Consider the following 16,065-nt stretch of genomic DNA (forward strand, 5'->3'; position numbering starts at 1 on the left):
GCATTATATAGGTAATAGACAGCAAGCCCATAGCTAACATCAAATTAAATGGAGGGAAACTTAAAGCAATTCCACTAATATCAGGGACAAGACAAAGCTGTCTACTCTTTCCATATCTATTGAATATAGTAATTATTACTTGAAGTTTTAGCTAGAGCAATAAGACAACTGAAGGAGATAAAGGGGATACAAATTGAAAAGGAAGAAGTCAAAGTATTGTTATTTGCAGATGATATGATAGCTTACATAAGTGACCCCAAAAGTTCTGCAAGGGAATTCCTAGGGCTGATAAATACCTTCATTGAAGTGGCTAGATACAAAATTAACTCGAAGAAAATCATTAGCTCTCCTATATACAAACAATAAATGGGCTGAAAAAGAAACCAGGAAACAATACACTTCACAATAGCTACAAATAATATAAAATATCTTGGGGTAACTCTAACCAAGCAAATGAAAGACCTGTAAGGCAAAAAAATTCAAGACTTTGAAGAAAGCAACTAAAGAAGACATCAGAAGATGGAAAGATCTCCCATGCTCATGAATCAGGATTAACATAGTAAAAACGGCTATCTTACTGAAAGCAATCTATAGATTCAATGATATCCCCATCACAATTCCTTACAGACCTTGAAAACAATACACAACTTCATATGGAAAAACAAAACACCCAGGATTGCTAAAACAATCCTGTACAATAAAAGAACTTCTGAAAGCATCACTATCTCCAATTTCATGCTGTACTACAGAGCAACAGTAATAAAAACCTGAATGGTGTTAGCATTAAAAACAGACAGGTGGATTAATGGAATCAAACTGAACCCAGACATAAATCCACACACCTATGGACACTTGATTTTTGACAAAGAAACCAAACTTATACAATAGAAAAAAGAAAGCATCTTCAAAAATGGTGCTATTATAAATGAATGTCAGCATGTAGAAGAATGTAAATAGATCCATATCTATCACCATGCACAAAACTCAAATCCAAGTGGATCAAAAACCTCAACATAAATTCAGATACACTGAACCAGATAAAAGAGACAGTAGGGGAATAGCCTTGAACACATTGGCACAAGAGACAACTTCCTAAACAGAACACCAATTGCACAGGCACCAAGATCAACAATTAACAAATGGAACCTCATAAAACTGAAAAGTTTCTGTAAGGCAAAGGACACTGTCAAAAGGATAAAACAGCAGCTTACAGAATGTGAAAAGATCTTCACTGACCCCACATCTGACAGAGGGCTAATATACAAAATATATAAAGAACTCAGGAAAGTAGACATCAACAAACCAAATAAGCCAACCAAAAAATGGGGCATATATCTAAACAGAGAATTCTCAACAGAGGAATCTCAAATGGCAAAGAAACACTTGAAATGTTCAACATCCTTAGCCATCAGGGAAATGCTACTTAAAACAACTCTGAGATTTCATCTTACACCTGTCAGAATGACTAAGGTAAAAACCACTGATGACAGCTCATTCTGGAGAGGATGTGGAGCAAGGGGGAACACTCCTCCACTGCTGATTGGAGTGCAAACTTGTATAGTCACTTGGAAATCAATATGGTGGTTTCTCAGAAAATTGGGAATTAATCTACATCAAGACCCAGCTATGCCACACCCAAAAGATGCTTCACCATACCACAAGGATACTTGCTCAGATATGTTCATAGCAGCTTTATTCATAATAGCCAAAAACTGGAAACAACCTAGATATCCCTCAACTGAAGAATGGATAAAGAAAATGTGGTACATTTACACAATGGAGTATTATTCAGCTGTTTAAAACAATCACATCAGGAAATTTGCTTGCAAATGGAGAGAACTAGAAAGGATCATCCTGAGTGAGGTAACCCAGACCCAGAAAGACAAACATGGCATGTACTCACTCATAAATGAATATTAACCATAAAGTAAGGATAACCATGCTACAATAGACAGACCCAGAGAAACTTAGTTACAAGGAGAGCTCAAAGGGTATGGGGGTATACATGAATATCACTGTGAAAGGGAAATAGGATGAACACTGCCAGTGGAAGGGAGAGGGGCATAGAAGGAGGGATAGGGATGGTAACAGGAGGAATCAGGTTGGGGGAGGATGGAGGGAGAGTACTGGGGAAAACAACTGGAATATGGGGCATTTCTGGAAAGAATTAGAAACCTAGTACAATAGAAACTCCCAGGAATCTATGAGGGTGACCCCAGCTAAGACTCCTAGCAATGAGGAATATGGAACCTGAACCAGCCGTCTCCTCTAACCAGGCAAGACTTCCAGTGGAGGGACTGGAACACCAACCCAGCCACAAACCCTTTGACCTACAATTTGTCCTGCCTACAAGATGTGTAGTGTAAAGGTAGCACAGAAATTTTGGGAGTGACCAACTGATGACTGGCCCAGCTAAAGACCTATACCCTGAGAGGGAGCTCACCCCCTGAGGGCCAGGACCCACATGCAGGATACCCCTAGAGACCTAGGATAGAACCAAACATGAATGGCAAAATAAAAAGTCAATGGAAGATTCCTATTGATATTCTGCTATACTCATAGATTGGTACCTATCCCAACTTTCATCAGAGAGGCTGTACCCAGTGACAGATGGAAACAGATGCAGAGACCCACAGCCAAACATTAGGCAGAGAGCTTGGGAAATCCTGTGAAAGAGGAGGAGGAAGAATTGTAGGATACAGTGGGGTCAAGGGCACCATAACAAAACCCACAGAACCAACTAACCTGGGCTCACAGGGTCTCACAGACACTGAACTAACAGGCAGGGAGCCTGCATAAGGCTGATCTAGGCCCTCTGCATGTATGTTACAGTTGTGTAGCTTGGTCTTCTTGTGAGACTCCTAACAGTGACAGCAGGGCCTGTCTCTGACTGTTACCTGCTTTTGGAACCCTTTCCTCCTAGATTCCCTCATCCAGCCTTAACAGGAGAGGAGATTCCTAGTCTCAGTGTAACCTGATATTCCATGGCTGGCTGATATCCATGGGAGGCCCACCTGTATCTGAAGAGAAACAGTGGAGGAAGAGTGGATGGGGCCCAGGATGGGGGCAGAGAAGGGGGTGACTTTGGTTGGGATGTAAAAATGAAAAAGTAAATAAATAGAAAATTTTAAAAAGAAAACCACACTCACTCATTGTCTATTCATGCCTAAAAGTGCCTTAGTTTTCACAGACAGTCCTGGAATTCAGCCAGGCACACTGGGACAGTTGTTGTTAAGATACAGTAACATGACCATAAACAGCTGAGAAACAGCTGTTGCCCTTAGCCTCTCAGGAGATTACTCAACACTGGGAGTTCTTCAAGAAGATCTCCCACACCTCCCTACCATCAGGAAACTAAAGGACAGTGTAAGTTCTCCAGTGTCTCCCTTTGGTTCTGACAGAACAATGCTCAGATGAAAATCATGTTAAGTATGTTTCTCTGTAAGGGTGACAACTACACAGGAACTCTGCACACCAGAGAGTGTACTATGGAAGGTATTTTTGTTAGTTTTTAAAGAAGAAGTTCATATTTAAAAAAAAAAAAAAAAGCTTTTTTGCATTTCAACTTTTTTCTGTGTAGCGAACTAGGAAAATGTGGAGGTACTAAAAGTTGCTGATTAAAAGGTTTGGTTTTTTGTTTTTTTTTTAAAGAATTAATTCCCCCTCTTCAGATATCATTGTCACCCATTTCCAAATTACCTTGTTTGTCTCCTGTTAGGATCCAGATCTTAATATTGGCTAGCGATAGACTTGTAACTGTTTCAATAACACCTTCTTGTAACTTATCTTCCACAGCAGTGGCGCCTAATAGCTTTGTTGGGGAGTAAAGAATAACATGTTAATACACACAAAGAACACATGTAATATCTGTAGCTTTCAGCTGGAGTGTAAAGATAAAGGAAATGGAGACAACTTATAAACCATGGATATAACAAGCACACTATTGTGTATATAAATCCATCAATCAGGTAGAAACCCAAAAGGAAGTACATAAGTGAAACAAAGGAGAGGTCTAACAAAGAGCCCTCAGACCCTAGTCAAAAAACTGAGGGGGCAAAAGGTAGTGTAATTCCATGATTTAAGAGGTCAGCAGGTGATCTAATAAAAAGTAAAGATGGTTCAGTTTCCACCCCAGGGATGAGACTTGCTTCCTATGACTCCCAGCAACCAACCTCCTTGGTCACTGGGGTCTCTGAGAAGAGTGACTTCTAAAACAGACCATGCTCTGAGTAGTCATCATAGTCTCCTGGACTGGGAGTAGTTCAGAGCGACAGTCCTGCTCTCCACATCAATTGTCTCTGCACTAAAAAGTGTGGATCACAAAGCAAGGCGAGGAAACGAATATGTTGTATCAAAGATAAACATGGGGTTGATAAATAGGGTACCTACTATCCTGTGCTTTGGGAGGACTTCCCTTGCATGAGCTATTGCTAACAAAGCCAGCCCTCCAGAGTCACTGGGGCCACACGGAGTAAGCTTTAAAGCCAGCATATAAAGTGAGACTCGACACTGAAAAATAACCATCTGCAAGATGACTTAGCCAAAGGCTTGAGCGTAGGCCACCACACTTCCAAATTTATACCATCAAATCTCTTTCAATGTCTTCATACAGCCCAGATATCCTTTCATCCCTGTCAGGGGTGGCAGTGTTCGCATCTTCAAGCATCTCCTGCCACACTTTAAAGTACTTGTCATCAAGCTCTCTGTAAGCAATTGCCAAGGTGCGAAGGCCTTCGCCTGCAAATTCCTGTAAGAGAGGATGTAATCTTAGGAACAGGTAGGCAACAATAATCACAGCAAAAGTTCCCACAAGGTGGGGAGGGTTTCATTCTCATCCATTTTGTCCCAAGAGCACTGAATGGCCATTCTGGCCTAACTCCATATCTCCTCGGACAAGGAAGAGTATAGCTGTGTTTTATGTTTATGTCTATGATTCCTACTTTTATATCTACTTGAAAGTTTCCATAATAGAAACTAAAAGCAATCACTAATGAATAAATAGATGCTAAACAGTTGAGTAAGAGAAGTCTGGTATGCTACCTATGGTTATGATAATAACCTTTGGAAGCAAAGGAAGAGAAAGGAAGGAAAGATACCACAAGTCTAAGCTCTGAGGGATGTCTTTGCTCTTTCATTCTAGACTCTTCTGTGAAATAATTCTCTTCTTTACTACATTAAAGTTTCATTTTTAAGAACAAAACTTCTTTGAAATCTTGAAGATACCATCATCAAGTCAAACTAGCTCAAATATTCATTATTTGTTAGAAATTATATTTTATGGAGTTAGTTATTAATAAGTATCAAATATCGGGAAGTCATACTTTTCCAGTTAGTGTTAATTGTCAACCTGACACGGCCTATGGTCATCTAAGAGGAAAGACTCCACTGAGGAAGTGGCCAGATCAGATTGGCCTTTTGATATGTCTATGGGGGAGATTATCTTGATTAACTGATACAGGAAGGCCCAGTCCACTATAGGCAGGACCATCCCTAGGCAGGTAGTTCTGGGATATGTAAGAAAGCTAGTAAGTGCCGAGCGGTGGTGGCGCACGCCTTTAATCCCAGCACTCGGGAGACATTGGCAGGCGGATCTTTGTGAGTTCGAGGCCAGCCTGGTCTACCAAGCGAGATGCAGGAAAGGTGCAAAGCTACACAGAGAAACCCTGTCTCGGAAAAAAAGAAAGAAAGAAAGAAGGAAGGAAGGAAGGAAGGAAGGAAGGAAGGAAGGAAGGAAGGAAGGAAGGAAGGAAGCTAGTAAGCATGATGAGCCTATGAGTGAGTGAGTGAGTGAGTGAGTGAGTGAGTGAGTGAGTGAGTGAGTTAGCCAGAGAGTGAGCCAGTAAATAATGTTCCTCCATGGTGTCTGGTTGAGGTCTTACCTTGAATTCATGCCCTGTTACCCCCAACAATGTACTACAACCCAGACATATAAGCCAAATAAACTAGAACACTTGGTAAAGTGAGAATCTCTTATGATTCTTCTGGTACTTTATCCTTCTAACAGGGGTGAGGGGTAGGAGATTGATTGCTGCTATGTGTCTCATATAGCCACATTAGTTAGAAATATAAGTAGATTGAGTTTGGGAGCAATGTTGAAAACCTCCCACGTCACTTCTGCCTTCGGTGGTCATTTTATGGGCCTCCAAACTGTGAGCAAAGCATTTTAATAGCCATTTTTGCCCCTTTGGGCATTGCTAGTCATTAAGTGTGTTTCTCTGTCATTTTGATGTATAGTGCAGATAGAGTTTTGTGATCAGACATGTGGTAAATCATGATGCATCCTAATTAGAAAAAAGAAAAGCCAGTGCATGGTACAAAGATGTGCTTTAGCCCAGAAAGACCGCAAGAAACATTAACCGAATTCATCACCCAGGCAGTTGGTAGTAGCTGGGACATTGCATTCACATTTACAAGCCCTATCTTCCAAGAACATCACCACATTCCCTTCTGATCAGAAAATCTAGTTACAGCCTTTAAAGCCATCTTTTGTTTTCACAGTTCACACAGATGCATCTTTGCCTTTAACTCGCAACCCCACTGGGCATTGCCAGTTCTGCACAACAGTGAATCAACTCTAAGAGAATATTAGAAGAGGGGACAAATGCCTGAAGTCATCTAATTAGTCATGCACCACACATTTAATCCAAATGGTCATTTGAGCCAGGCCTTTCCTATCGTTCAACTATCCAAAATCAATGATTAAATACATGAATAAATTTAAAAGCCTTGAATGCAGACAGAAAATGACAAACATGAATGAAGGTAATGCCAGGTCCAATTGATCTGTCCTAAAAACAATTAGACTGAAAAGGAAAACGAAAAGACCAAATTAAACTCTAATATGAAAGGAAAATGTCTAGAACCTTGGTGTTTGAGCAATGACAAAAATCATATAGTTATTACTCCAATATTGTTTTAATTAAGAAAACTGAAATACCATGTCAGTCTCTGGAAAACATTAAGAGGCAATCAAGAATGCTCTATTTAAAAAGGAAAAGAATAACTATGTTTGTAACAATTATTACTAAACCATCACTTTAAACAAAGTTAGGCAGAATATTTACATTTTATTTGTTTTTAGAAGAATTGAGGGGATGTTTTATAAACAGCATCTGACAAAGGGACGTGAATCTCTGATAAATTTTAATGGAAGAATAAAAACTAATAAAATGAGAATTTTGAACCATTTCCTGCAAAGTTTCACAGGGCTCAACCAGCACCTCAAACAAATAATTAGCATGACACGTGGACACCAGGTTTAAATCCACAGTGCCTCTATTATTTCCTAGACCCTTGGCCTTGAGAGGGGAACAAAGGTACAAAGATCACCTCTGTGTCCCTGAGAAAGTTCCTGAAAACAATGACACTAGACTTGGAATGTGTGGGTTGACTCCCAGAACACACAAAGGACTCACAATTTGTAGCCAGAATGAATGGAACTTTAAGAGAGAAAGTCGATTATCTCCAGAGATTATCGTCCCTCACCATCTAAACACAGCCACAAAGTGGTGGCCCTGAAGGACCCTGAGCTCACCCCACTGTGTGGCTCTCCCCGCTGTCCTGTGCTAATCCACCTGTGGTGAAACTGAGTGGCAGCTGCTTCCCAGACACTCACTGGCATTGCACTCTGTGGCCTGGCTCCCCAGCTGCCTTCTACTTCAGAAGTCAGCTTGTTTGCTGAGCTTCATTAAGGAGTATCATAGTGGATGGTAAAAGGGCCCCTGTGCTGACCTCAACATGGGGCACTTACATTGAGATGGTCAGATGTCAAAGACAGCAGGTCTTTGTTGGAAGGATGGAGTTTCTCAAACAAAATAGTATCTGCTCCTTTGGAATAAAGTTTTATCTGTCCTTCTGGGTTTCGAACTGAAAAAAAAAAAAAAGAAGAAGAGTTTGGAAAAGCAGGTTATATAATTGAAATCTGTGAAAACTAGGCTCTCCCAGGACTCCAGCTAGCCCATCTGGAAATGGACATAAGGTTTCAGCCAGGAACAAAGAAAGTATTCAGGGCCTTTGGCTAGACAATCACTACCTAAGTCAGTAGGCTTTATTCCTGTTCAATTAATTTAAAAATATTCCTTCTACTGGAAGTTTTTGATTTCCCAGACTCAGAAACAAGTATGTTTATGTTTTTATACATGACCTACCGAGCTCCCTATTGTATAATGGCTGAAAGACTTAAATTAAGCCATGTGTATAAAAGAGAATTAAGAGCTTTATTTGAAAGTCCTTGGTGTGGAATTCAAGAACCTTCTATTTAAATAAATGTCACTATCATACCAACTCATTTCCACATGGAATTCTAGCCACTCCAGTTGTTACCATCTAGGGGTCTTGGTAGAGTTCATTTTCTCTGCCATTTGAAGAATTAAAAGGCAGCAAAGATCACAGGAAGAGTCAACAGAATCAACAGAATCAAGCAGTGAAGAAAGACTTTTATTAGAAGTAAGAACACACACACACACACACACACACACACACACACACACACACAAAGGGGTGGGGGAAACTTCAAAGCAAAAATTCAGTCTCTCCTCCAGGGCTGAGGGTTTTAAGTGTCTTGGGAGTTCTTCCTCCCCTACTTTAGGGCTGGCCAGTCTGGACAAAGACAGGGTGGCTGATAGCACCCCAACTTGGTGAACCCATCCTAATCCTTCCTTTGTGGTCCAGCAGAAAGGGAGTCTTATTGGTGAAAGCAGAAAGCCCTCCAGGCCTTTGTCTTAAACTGCCAGGCTTTTGTCTCAGGTCTGGAGGGTGAGGGAAAAGCTTTCCGCATAAACTATTCTCTAAAAATAGAATGCCTCTCCCTGCCTGTCTGCCTGATTCCCTACCTGTCTGGTCTGCCTGGTTCCTCAGGGCATTGGGTGCACATCAGTCATTGGTCCTTGCTGCTCTTCTCTGCCCTTTGTGGCATGGGAAAGCTCATTCATTTTCGTGGTTTGTTCTTGGGTCAATCAGAATTGAAAACAATAAAGCTTCTACCCTTCTAACACTGGAAGTCTGTTATTTGTAGGGCTGACTTCCCTTGTTCTCCAGATTCAAGAATTACAGCCCCAACTAGAGTTCCTGTTTCACCAAACTCACCTGCATGCTCTATCAAATGTTACTCTCAAGTCACATGAGAGTAGGCTTGCTTGAGTCGGGTGGTGGTGGCGCACGCCTTTAATCCCAGCACTCGGGAGGCAGAGGCATGTGGATCTCTGTGAGTTTGAAGCCAGCCTGGGCTACAAAGTGAGTTCCAGGAAAGGCGCAAAGCTACGCAGAGAAACCCTGTCTCGAAAAACCAAAAAAAAAAAAGTAAAACCAAGCCTACTCTTTTTTTTTTTTTTTGAGTCAGGTTTTCTCTGTGTAGCTTTGCACCTTCCCTAGAACTCACTTGGTAGACCAGGCTCACAGAGATCCACCCGGCTCTGCCTCCTGAGTGCTGGGTTTAAAGGCATGCGCCACCACTGCCCGGCTTGGTTTTACATTTTAACACACAGTAGGCACTTGATAATCTGAATGAATGGATGGATGGATGAATGAACGAATGAATGAATGAATCATGAGGTCATATATTTCTTCCTAGGAGATCCAACAATGTGAGACAACTACCTAGGTCACAACTTCACTTCATAGTCAGAGCACACACCTTCATAGGCTTTATCAATTAAATCATAGAGAGCATTTCATGCTTTCCACGTAAAGTATTCTCTAAAAATAGAATGCCTCAGAACAGGAGAACATAAATATACTTTACTATTCATTTAATGGGAATGAGGAGACAATAAGAAACGGGCTGGAAAAGGGTGGGTGTCCGTGCGCTCTTTTCCCCTGAGGCAGGTAATTCAAGCCAAGGTATAAGAAAAATGGCACCAGGTCATGCCACTAAGAAAGCTGGCCAAGGGTCTTAAAACAGAAAGCCATGACAAGACCCAGGGCTGAGAGATTCCCGGAGTGCTGTGCATCTGCTCCAGCTAGGAGGAATCTAGAATAGAGTGTGCTGATCATGGCTAACTAAGCATTTGCTTTTCTTCAGTAGTTGCAGTCTTTGGTAACAGTTTGATGATCTGGGGGGGGGGGGGGAGATAGGATCTCACTGGATAACCCAGGCTGCCCTTATGCTTCCTGTGTGCTGGAATTATGGGAAGCACCACACCTGCCTATTAGACTCATCATCTTTTAAATGTTTACAGTTGAGAATTCTTCAACTCACATCAGATTTTGAGAGCCAATGTAATTTACTCTTTAATAGTGATCTGCCACCTGCCTCATTTCAATGGGTTTTATTGTTGTTTGTTGTTGTTGTTGTTGTTAATGTTGTTCATTTGCTTGCTTGTTCTTAACTCTAGACCTGAACAGATGCAATGGCTTCCTCCTTAACGGTATAATGAGATTCATATGTTTGTTAATAAAGTCTATAATCCTTGACAAAATACATAGAAAACAACTTTTATTTAAACAGCACTAACTTTAATAGGGGCTCTCTTGTCTTCAATATCAGCATGCTGGTATTAAAACTATATATTAATAAGTTGATGAATGCCAGACCCCAAAACAAACAAACAGTAAGGCAGACAATGAAGGAGGAATCGGAAGGGGAAGAAAGGGAAGAAATGGTGGTGGGACACTGAGGGAGAGATCAAGCAGCAGCGTCTGAGCCCTCACAAGGCTATTGTCCCCATAGAACTAGCCACAGGACGATCAGGAGGCTGGCACTGCTTCCTGCCTAGAATCAAACAGACGCTTCTGCTGTAGCAGAGTCCCCTTGAATTCCTCCCTGACTGAAAACCACGCAGCCAGAATGAAGTCTGCCAGCCCCACTCTGCGCTGAGCATTGCCCTTCCCCATATGGGGTCCATTAAGGCAGACATCTGATGTCTGCGGTTAGGCTGAGAATTCCCCACAGCCTGTAATGGTGACCAATGCTGAGCAAAAGCCAAACTTCTCCCCATATAACGATCTTAGGTTTTTGTCAACACCTTCCAAGCAAAATAAAATCCATGCTGAGCCAACTGAGGACCATTGACATCTCCCCTGGGGTTGTAAATAAAGGATAGCGCCTGCTGGTGCAATGCTAAGCCAAAATGTAGAACAACCTGTGTACTTCTTGGTGGGTGGAAACTGCCTGTGGCCTTTTATCATAAAAATAAAAAATAAATAAAAAAATCAAACAATCTCTCTCATACTATGTTCCAGTAAAGACTCCAAATCCTACCATTATGGATATATACATTTTTCATAGTAGGAATTCATTTAATACAATGTCCAAGATGTTTGTAAGTTACAAAGTATTAGATAGAATTTCATTCAATGAATATTTGTAGAGACTGTGTGCCAGTCTGGTGCTTGGCCCTGGGCAGTATGAAGAAAAGGCTACCTGGCCTCAGATAGCACTACATGCTGTTGCTATAACCATGAGTCCCAGGAGATGGAAGCTCACTGCTGTATCAAAGCATTCTGGGGAATACCATAAGAAATAGTTACTTGAAGGAGCTTGAACTGTGCAGGAGGCCCCCAGGCAGTGGGACTGGGACCTGTCCTTGGTGCATGAGCTGGATTTTTGGAACCTAGGGCCTATGTATGCTGAGATACTTTGCTCAGCCTTGGTGCAGGGAGGGAGGGACTGGACCTGCCTCAACTGAATTTACCAGGCTGGGCTGACTCCCCAGGGGAAACCTTGCCTTGGAGGAGGTGGGAATGGGGGTGGGTTGTGGGGGAAGGCTGGGGGGTGGGAGGGAGAAAAACAGGGGAATTCGTGGCTGATATGTAAAATTAAATTAATTATAAAATAAAAATATTTATTTAAAAAATCCCAAAAACATAGTTACTTGGAAAATAAGAAAAATAAATGAAATTTAAATTGGATATTATCAGATGAGAAGGAGTTTTCAGCAAAAAGGAATTAGGGAAAAGGGTTGTTCTATATAAACATTAAATATATATGTATGTATGTATCAGAGTATAAAAGTATACAATGCATCCCAGGAATAGTGAGGTATGATGATACTTGAGCACAAAGTTTAGAAAGTAGAGAAAAGGAGGCTGGTGTCACATTGCATTTGACCTTGCAAGTCACACTAGGAGCATTGCCCTGTGAATCCTGGGAAGTCAACATTGTGAAATTGGTGACATCATCAGTCTATGGTTTAGAAAGAGCAGTGTGTTGCCAACATAGAGTGTGATGTTAGTGGGAACAATTTTGAAGACACTGCAATAAAGTAAGCAGTAACAAGACCCCCAATTGAGGCAATGTTACTGGCAACTAAGAGGAAAGGACAATAGAATTTTATGGGGAAAATGTGGTTTAGTAGACACTAGGTTTGCAAATAATTCTAGGATGCATTTGGAAAGAAAGGATTTAGGAATATGTTGACAGGATTCTAGAGAAACTCTGAATTTAGAGAGTAACAAAAAGAGATACAGGTTTGAGAAACATCTCAAATATTCCCATGAAAAATAATGACTAACAATGAGGAAATGCTAGTCTAGAGCCACGTTTCTCCATCTGCAGTCCTCTGGGGTGTACCATCAGCATCACCTAGGAGCTAGTCAGAAATGCAAACCTAGGGACTCTGCCTCCAGTGAACTAAGTCACACACCAGTGGCCAAAGCCAAGTGTATAACTTTTCAATTTACTCTAATGGGAGCAAAAGGCTGGGAACCATTATCCTTGTACTTAAAAGACAAGAAGTGTCAAAAGCAAGTCAACTACCAGGAAGTCAAGAAGCTAGTTTCATTTGAGGAGTAGACTTTAGTGCTTTTTTGAGGAGTAGCTTTTTCAGTGCAGGGGTTGAATTTGTTGAGTCTTGTATGTCCTAGATAAGCACTTTACCACTGAGCTATGTCCCACAGCCAAACTTTATAAAAGACAACCCCAGATTTAATTAATTTCCCTGCATCTGACTGGCTGTGTAACACACTGTGTGCTATGTGATACTCTCAGACAAATGAATTAAATTCTTTTAGTTTAGTTTCTTGTGTCCTGCATGAGTGTGATATATTGTTGCAATAACCCATTGCTATAATTAACGAGGAAATTCCACGTAGCTTATCTGGTAATTAAAAAAGGTTTATTTCAGGGGTAACTTACAACCAATAAGGGGTCTATTACAGGATTCAGGAGAGATGAGGTACAGTCCAGCATAGTTCTCTGGGGAACTCTGACTTGGTCTGCAAATTCAGCCTCCAGGACCATGAGGAAGTAAGAGAGCGAACTTATATGTATCTCCGGTCTTAAGGGGTCCCTCTTGACCACACCCCAGAGGCAGGTTCATAAGCAGGTGTGGCAGTTACTCGCTGCCACACTAGGGGCAGTGTTTTGAGGTCAAAGCTGGAACAGCTACTCACTACAACAACCCTCACCAGAGAAGCTTCTATCTTCGATTAATGATGATTAGCATAGAGACCCGTAAGCGGTCAACACACAGAGAATGAGAGACTGTGGGATGTTCGGCCCTAAATGGGACATCGATATCATACCCCTCATCCCAAAGCTCAGAGATCATTATAGAAGAGGGAGCAGAAGGAGTCTGACTCAAAGACAGTGGATGACAACAAAGAAACAGTATCTTCCAAACATAGCAGGGCAGCATCAGGGCTGGAGAGATGGCTCAGAGATTGAGAGCACCGACTGCTCTTCCAGAGGTCCTGAGTTCAATTCCCAACAACCACATGGTGGCTCACAACCATCTGTAATGAGATCTGGTGCCCTCTTCTGGCATGTAGACAGGAACACTGTATGCATAATAAATAAATAAATCTTTAAAAACTTCTAAAAGCAGGGCAGCATCATATGAACTCACAGCGGTTATGTCAGCATGCAGAAGTATGCAAGCTCAAGGCAGACAAAATTCCAGCAAAGAGTGGGGAGGAGGTGGACATGAAGTCCCCTAGCCAAGGAACTATTTGAAATTGATAGCTTCTGGGAGGGGGAGAGTCAGTTTTCTTTAAGAGTGTAGACCCTGAAAAGTTGACCACACTCCAGTGGAAGGCCACACATCCAAGAATATATGGGCAGCACAAATTGAACTTGATAGATTCAAGTTAGAGAAGGGAAAAAAGAGGACGGAGTTGGGTGGGTAGGGAAGGAGGAGGTTGATCTGGGAAGAGAGGGGAGAGGGAGGAGAGATGATCAAAACACGTTATATGAAATTCTCAAAGAACTAAGAAAAAAGGATAATTTTTAAAGATTTAAAAAGAATACTTGTTTGGGCATGTAAAAGGACTGAGAAAAAGGAGTATGTAACTAGTCTGAGGACACTGAAGTGGTGCTGAGGGTTAGTGCTGAGTTATAAAAGCTTGCATGTGATGTGGTACTAAATACAGTAGGAAAGCATCATCTCCAGCTGTGAAATAAACAGAAATAATGAATGATGTGAGAACAGTTGATGATGCTGAGCAGAAATGATGAGTAATATGAGAATGATCCATGATACCCACAACAATCAGCACAAGCTACACAATTCAGAAATCCTCCTGAACTGGAGTTGAGCAGCTCTCCAGCCAGGCTTCTGGATGTGACTCCACTATGTTACCAGCTTTGCGGACTCAGTCAGAAAAGTTGCTCAACTTTTCTGATATCAGTTTGATTATCTATAAAATGGACATAAAAATAAATAGCATGTGCTTTATTAGGGTTTTTGTGACAAAGCAGTTACTTCAGGTAGAGAATTCAGAATAATGTTGGGAATAAAATAAGCTCTTGTTGAAATTTATTCATATATTATTATACTTTTGAAGTTAAGTTGAGGATCACAAGAGTTCCTAAAGTTATAAAAATGTAGCAGATAGCCAAGAGTTAAATCATCCTTGAAAAGCACCAACACAATTACAGAAGCATCAAAAGATCAATGATAATCTCAGCTAACAAACATACCTATGACAGACATCCTTTTCCTGATGTTGTTGAAATCCAAAAAGGCAAGTAACTGATACGTAACAGGTGTTCCCAACTCTTCTACTGTTATTGTCTCTGGGGTCCGAGACTTGAAAATGAACCCAAAATTTCTAGCAGCAGTAACTAGAGCTCCTTCATCGGGTGATTGAACTTGGTAAACCAGTTGTCCTAAAATGAAAAGAGACATTCAATGCTGAGGGTAGTAACTCACGTTCATAATTCCAATGCTAACCACAATGTATTCTTTACTACCCAACTCTGGCATCAACTCTAGACACTTTCCTATCCTTAGATAATGGCCACTCACCAACCATATGAAGCCTTGGGATACCCCAAGTCTCTACCCACACCACCATGCAGTCCTTCCCCTCCTATACCAAAGTGTCCAAATGTGAGTCTGTCTCTCCACTGTGATAAAAGTTTTTTGGTTCATTGATAATGAGTTCTTCACTTTCATTGACTAGAGATTCTAACTGAAACATCACAATACATTAACTTAAATAATACTCAAGGTAAGCCTTTGGAATAAAGATTATTTAAATAGTTATTTTCATTTTTATACTGATGGGACCAATGGCTGAAAGAGATGATATAGTCATTAGAGAAATCAAACAAGAAGTGAGAAAGCAGATATTCTGGTCGTTCCCTCGCTAAGTACTAATGACTATTTTATGAGGTCAAATGTATAAAAGTCCACCAAAATACAAAGGATCAAATCAAGATATTAAAGACTTGTTGCTCAATAGTGTGTGTACTGGGGTGGAGCTAAGAGGAGAGAGAAAGAATGAAACATGCAGAATGACTAAAAATACATTAAAATAAAAGTAATTTCATTTACAAAAATTATACCATGTTTTAAAAAATGAATTTGAAGATGCAAGCATGGGCAGATACATGTTTACTGCTTATAATGCTCAACATAAATTGGTAAATAATTGGGTTTTCTATTAGTGAGTATACTATGATTCCTTATGAAAAATAAAATCCTACTTCTCTGCAAGTCCAAGAGTGAATCAGTTAAGAGGCTAAGGCAGAAAGATTTCCATAAGTTTGGAATCAGTCTGAGCTACATAGGGAATACCAACCTAGTCAGGGATACATAGCAAGACTCTGTCTCAAAACATCAAAAGAGAAAAAGAAATGATAAAACAGTTACTTCAGAATCTCTCATAGTTTACCAGCAATAA

The 16,065-nt window shown here is 40.8% G+C and overlaps 1 protein-coding gene across 2 annotated transcripts in view; it reads right to left on the bottom strand.

Moving 5' to 3' along the window:
• Atp8b4 (ATPase phospholipid transporting 8B4 (putative)) overlaps nucleotides 1–16,065 on the bottom strand; it is a 160,082-nt gene that overhangs the window by 44,089 nt on the left and 99,928 nt on the right. For both annotated transcript variants that reach the window (XM_036185697.1, XM_036185698.1), the window contains exons 15-18: nucleotides 14,858–15,046; nucleotides 7,751–7,866; nucleotides 4,583–4,747; nucleotides 3,700–3,811 (exon numbers count right to left, since the gene is read on the bottom strand). In XM_036185697.1, the coding sequence (XP_036041590.1) occupies nucleotides 3,700–3,811; nucleotides 4,583–4,747; nucleotides 7,751–7,866; nucleotides 14,858–15,046 (582 nt within the window). The remainder of the gene's footprint in view (nucleotides 1–3,699; nucleotides 3,812–4,582; nucleotides 4,748–7,750; nucleotides 7,867–14,857; nucleotides 15,047–16,065) is intronic.

The sequence above is a fragment of the Onychomys torridus genome, chromosome 4 (assembly GCF_903995425.1).
Source record: "Onychomys torridus chromosome 4, mOncTor1.1, whole genome shotgun sequence".
NCBI lineage: Eukaryota > Metazoa > Chordata > Mammalia > Rodentia > Cricetidae > Onychomys > Onychomys torridus.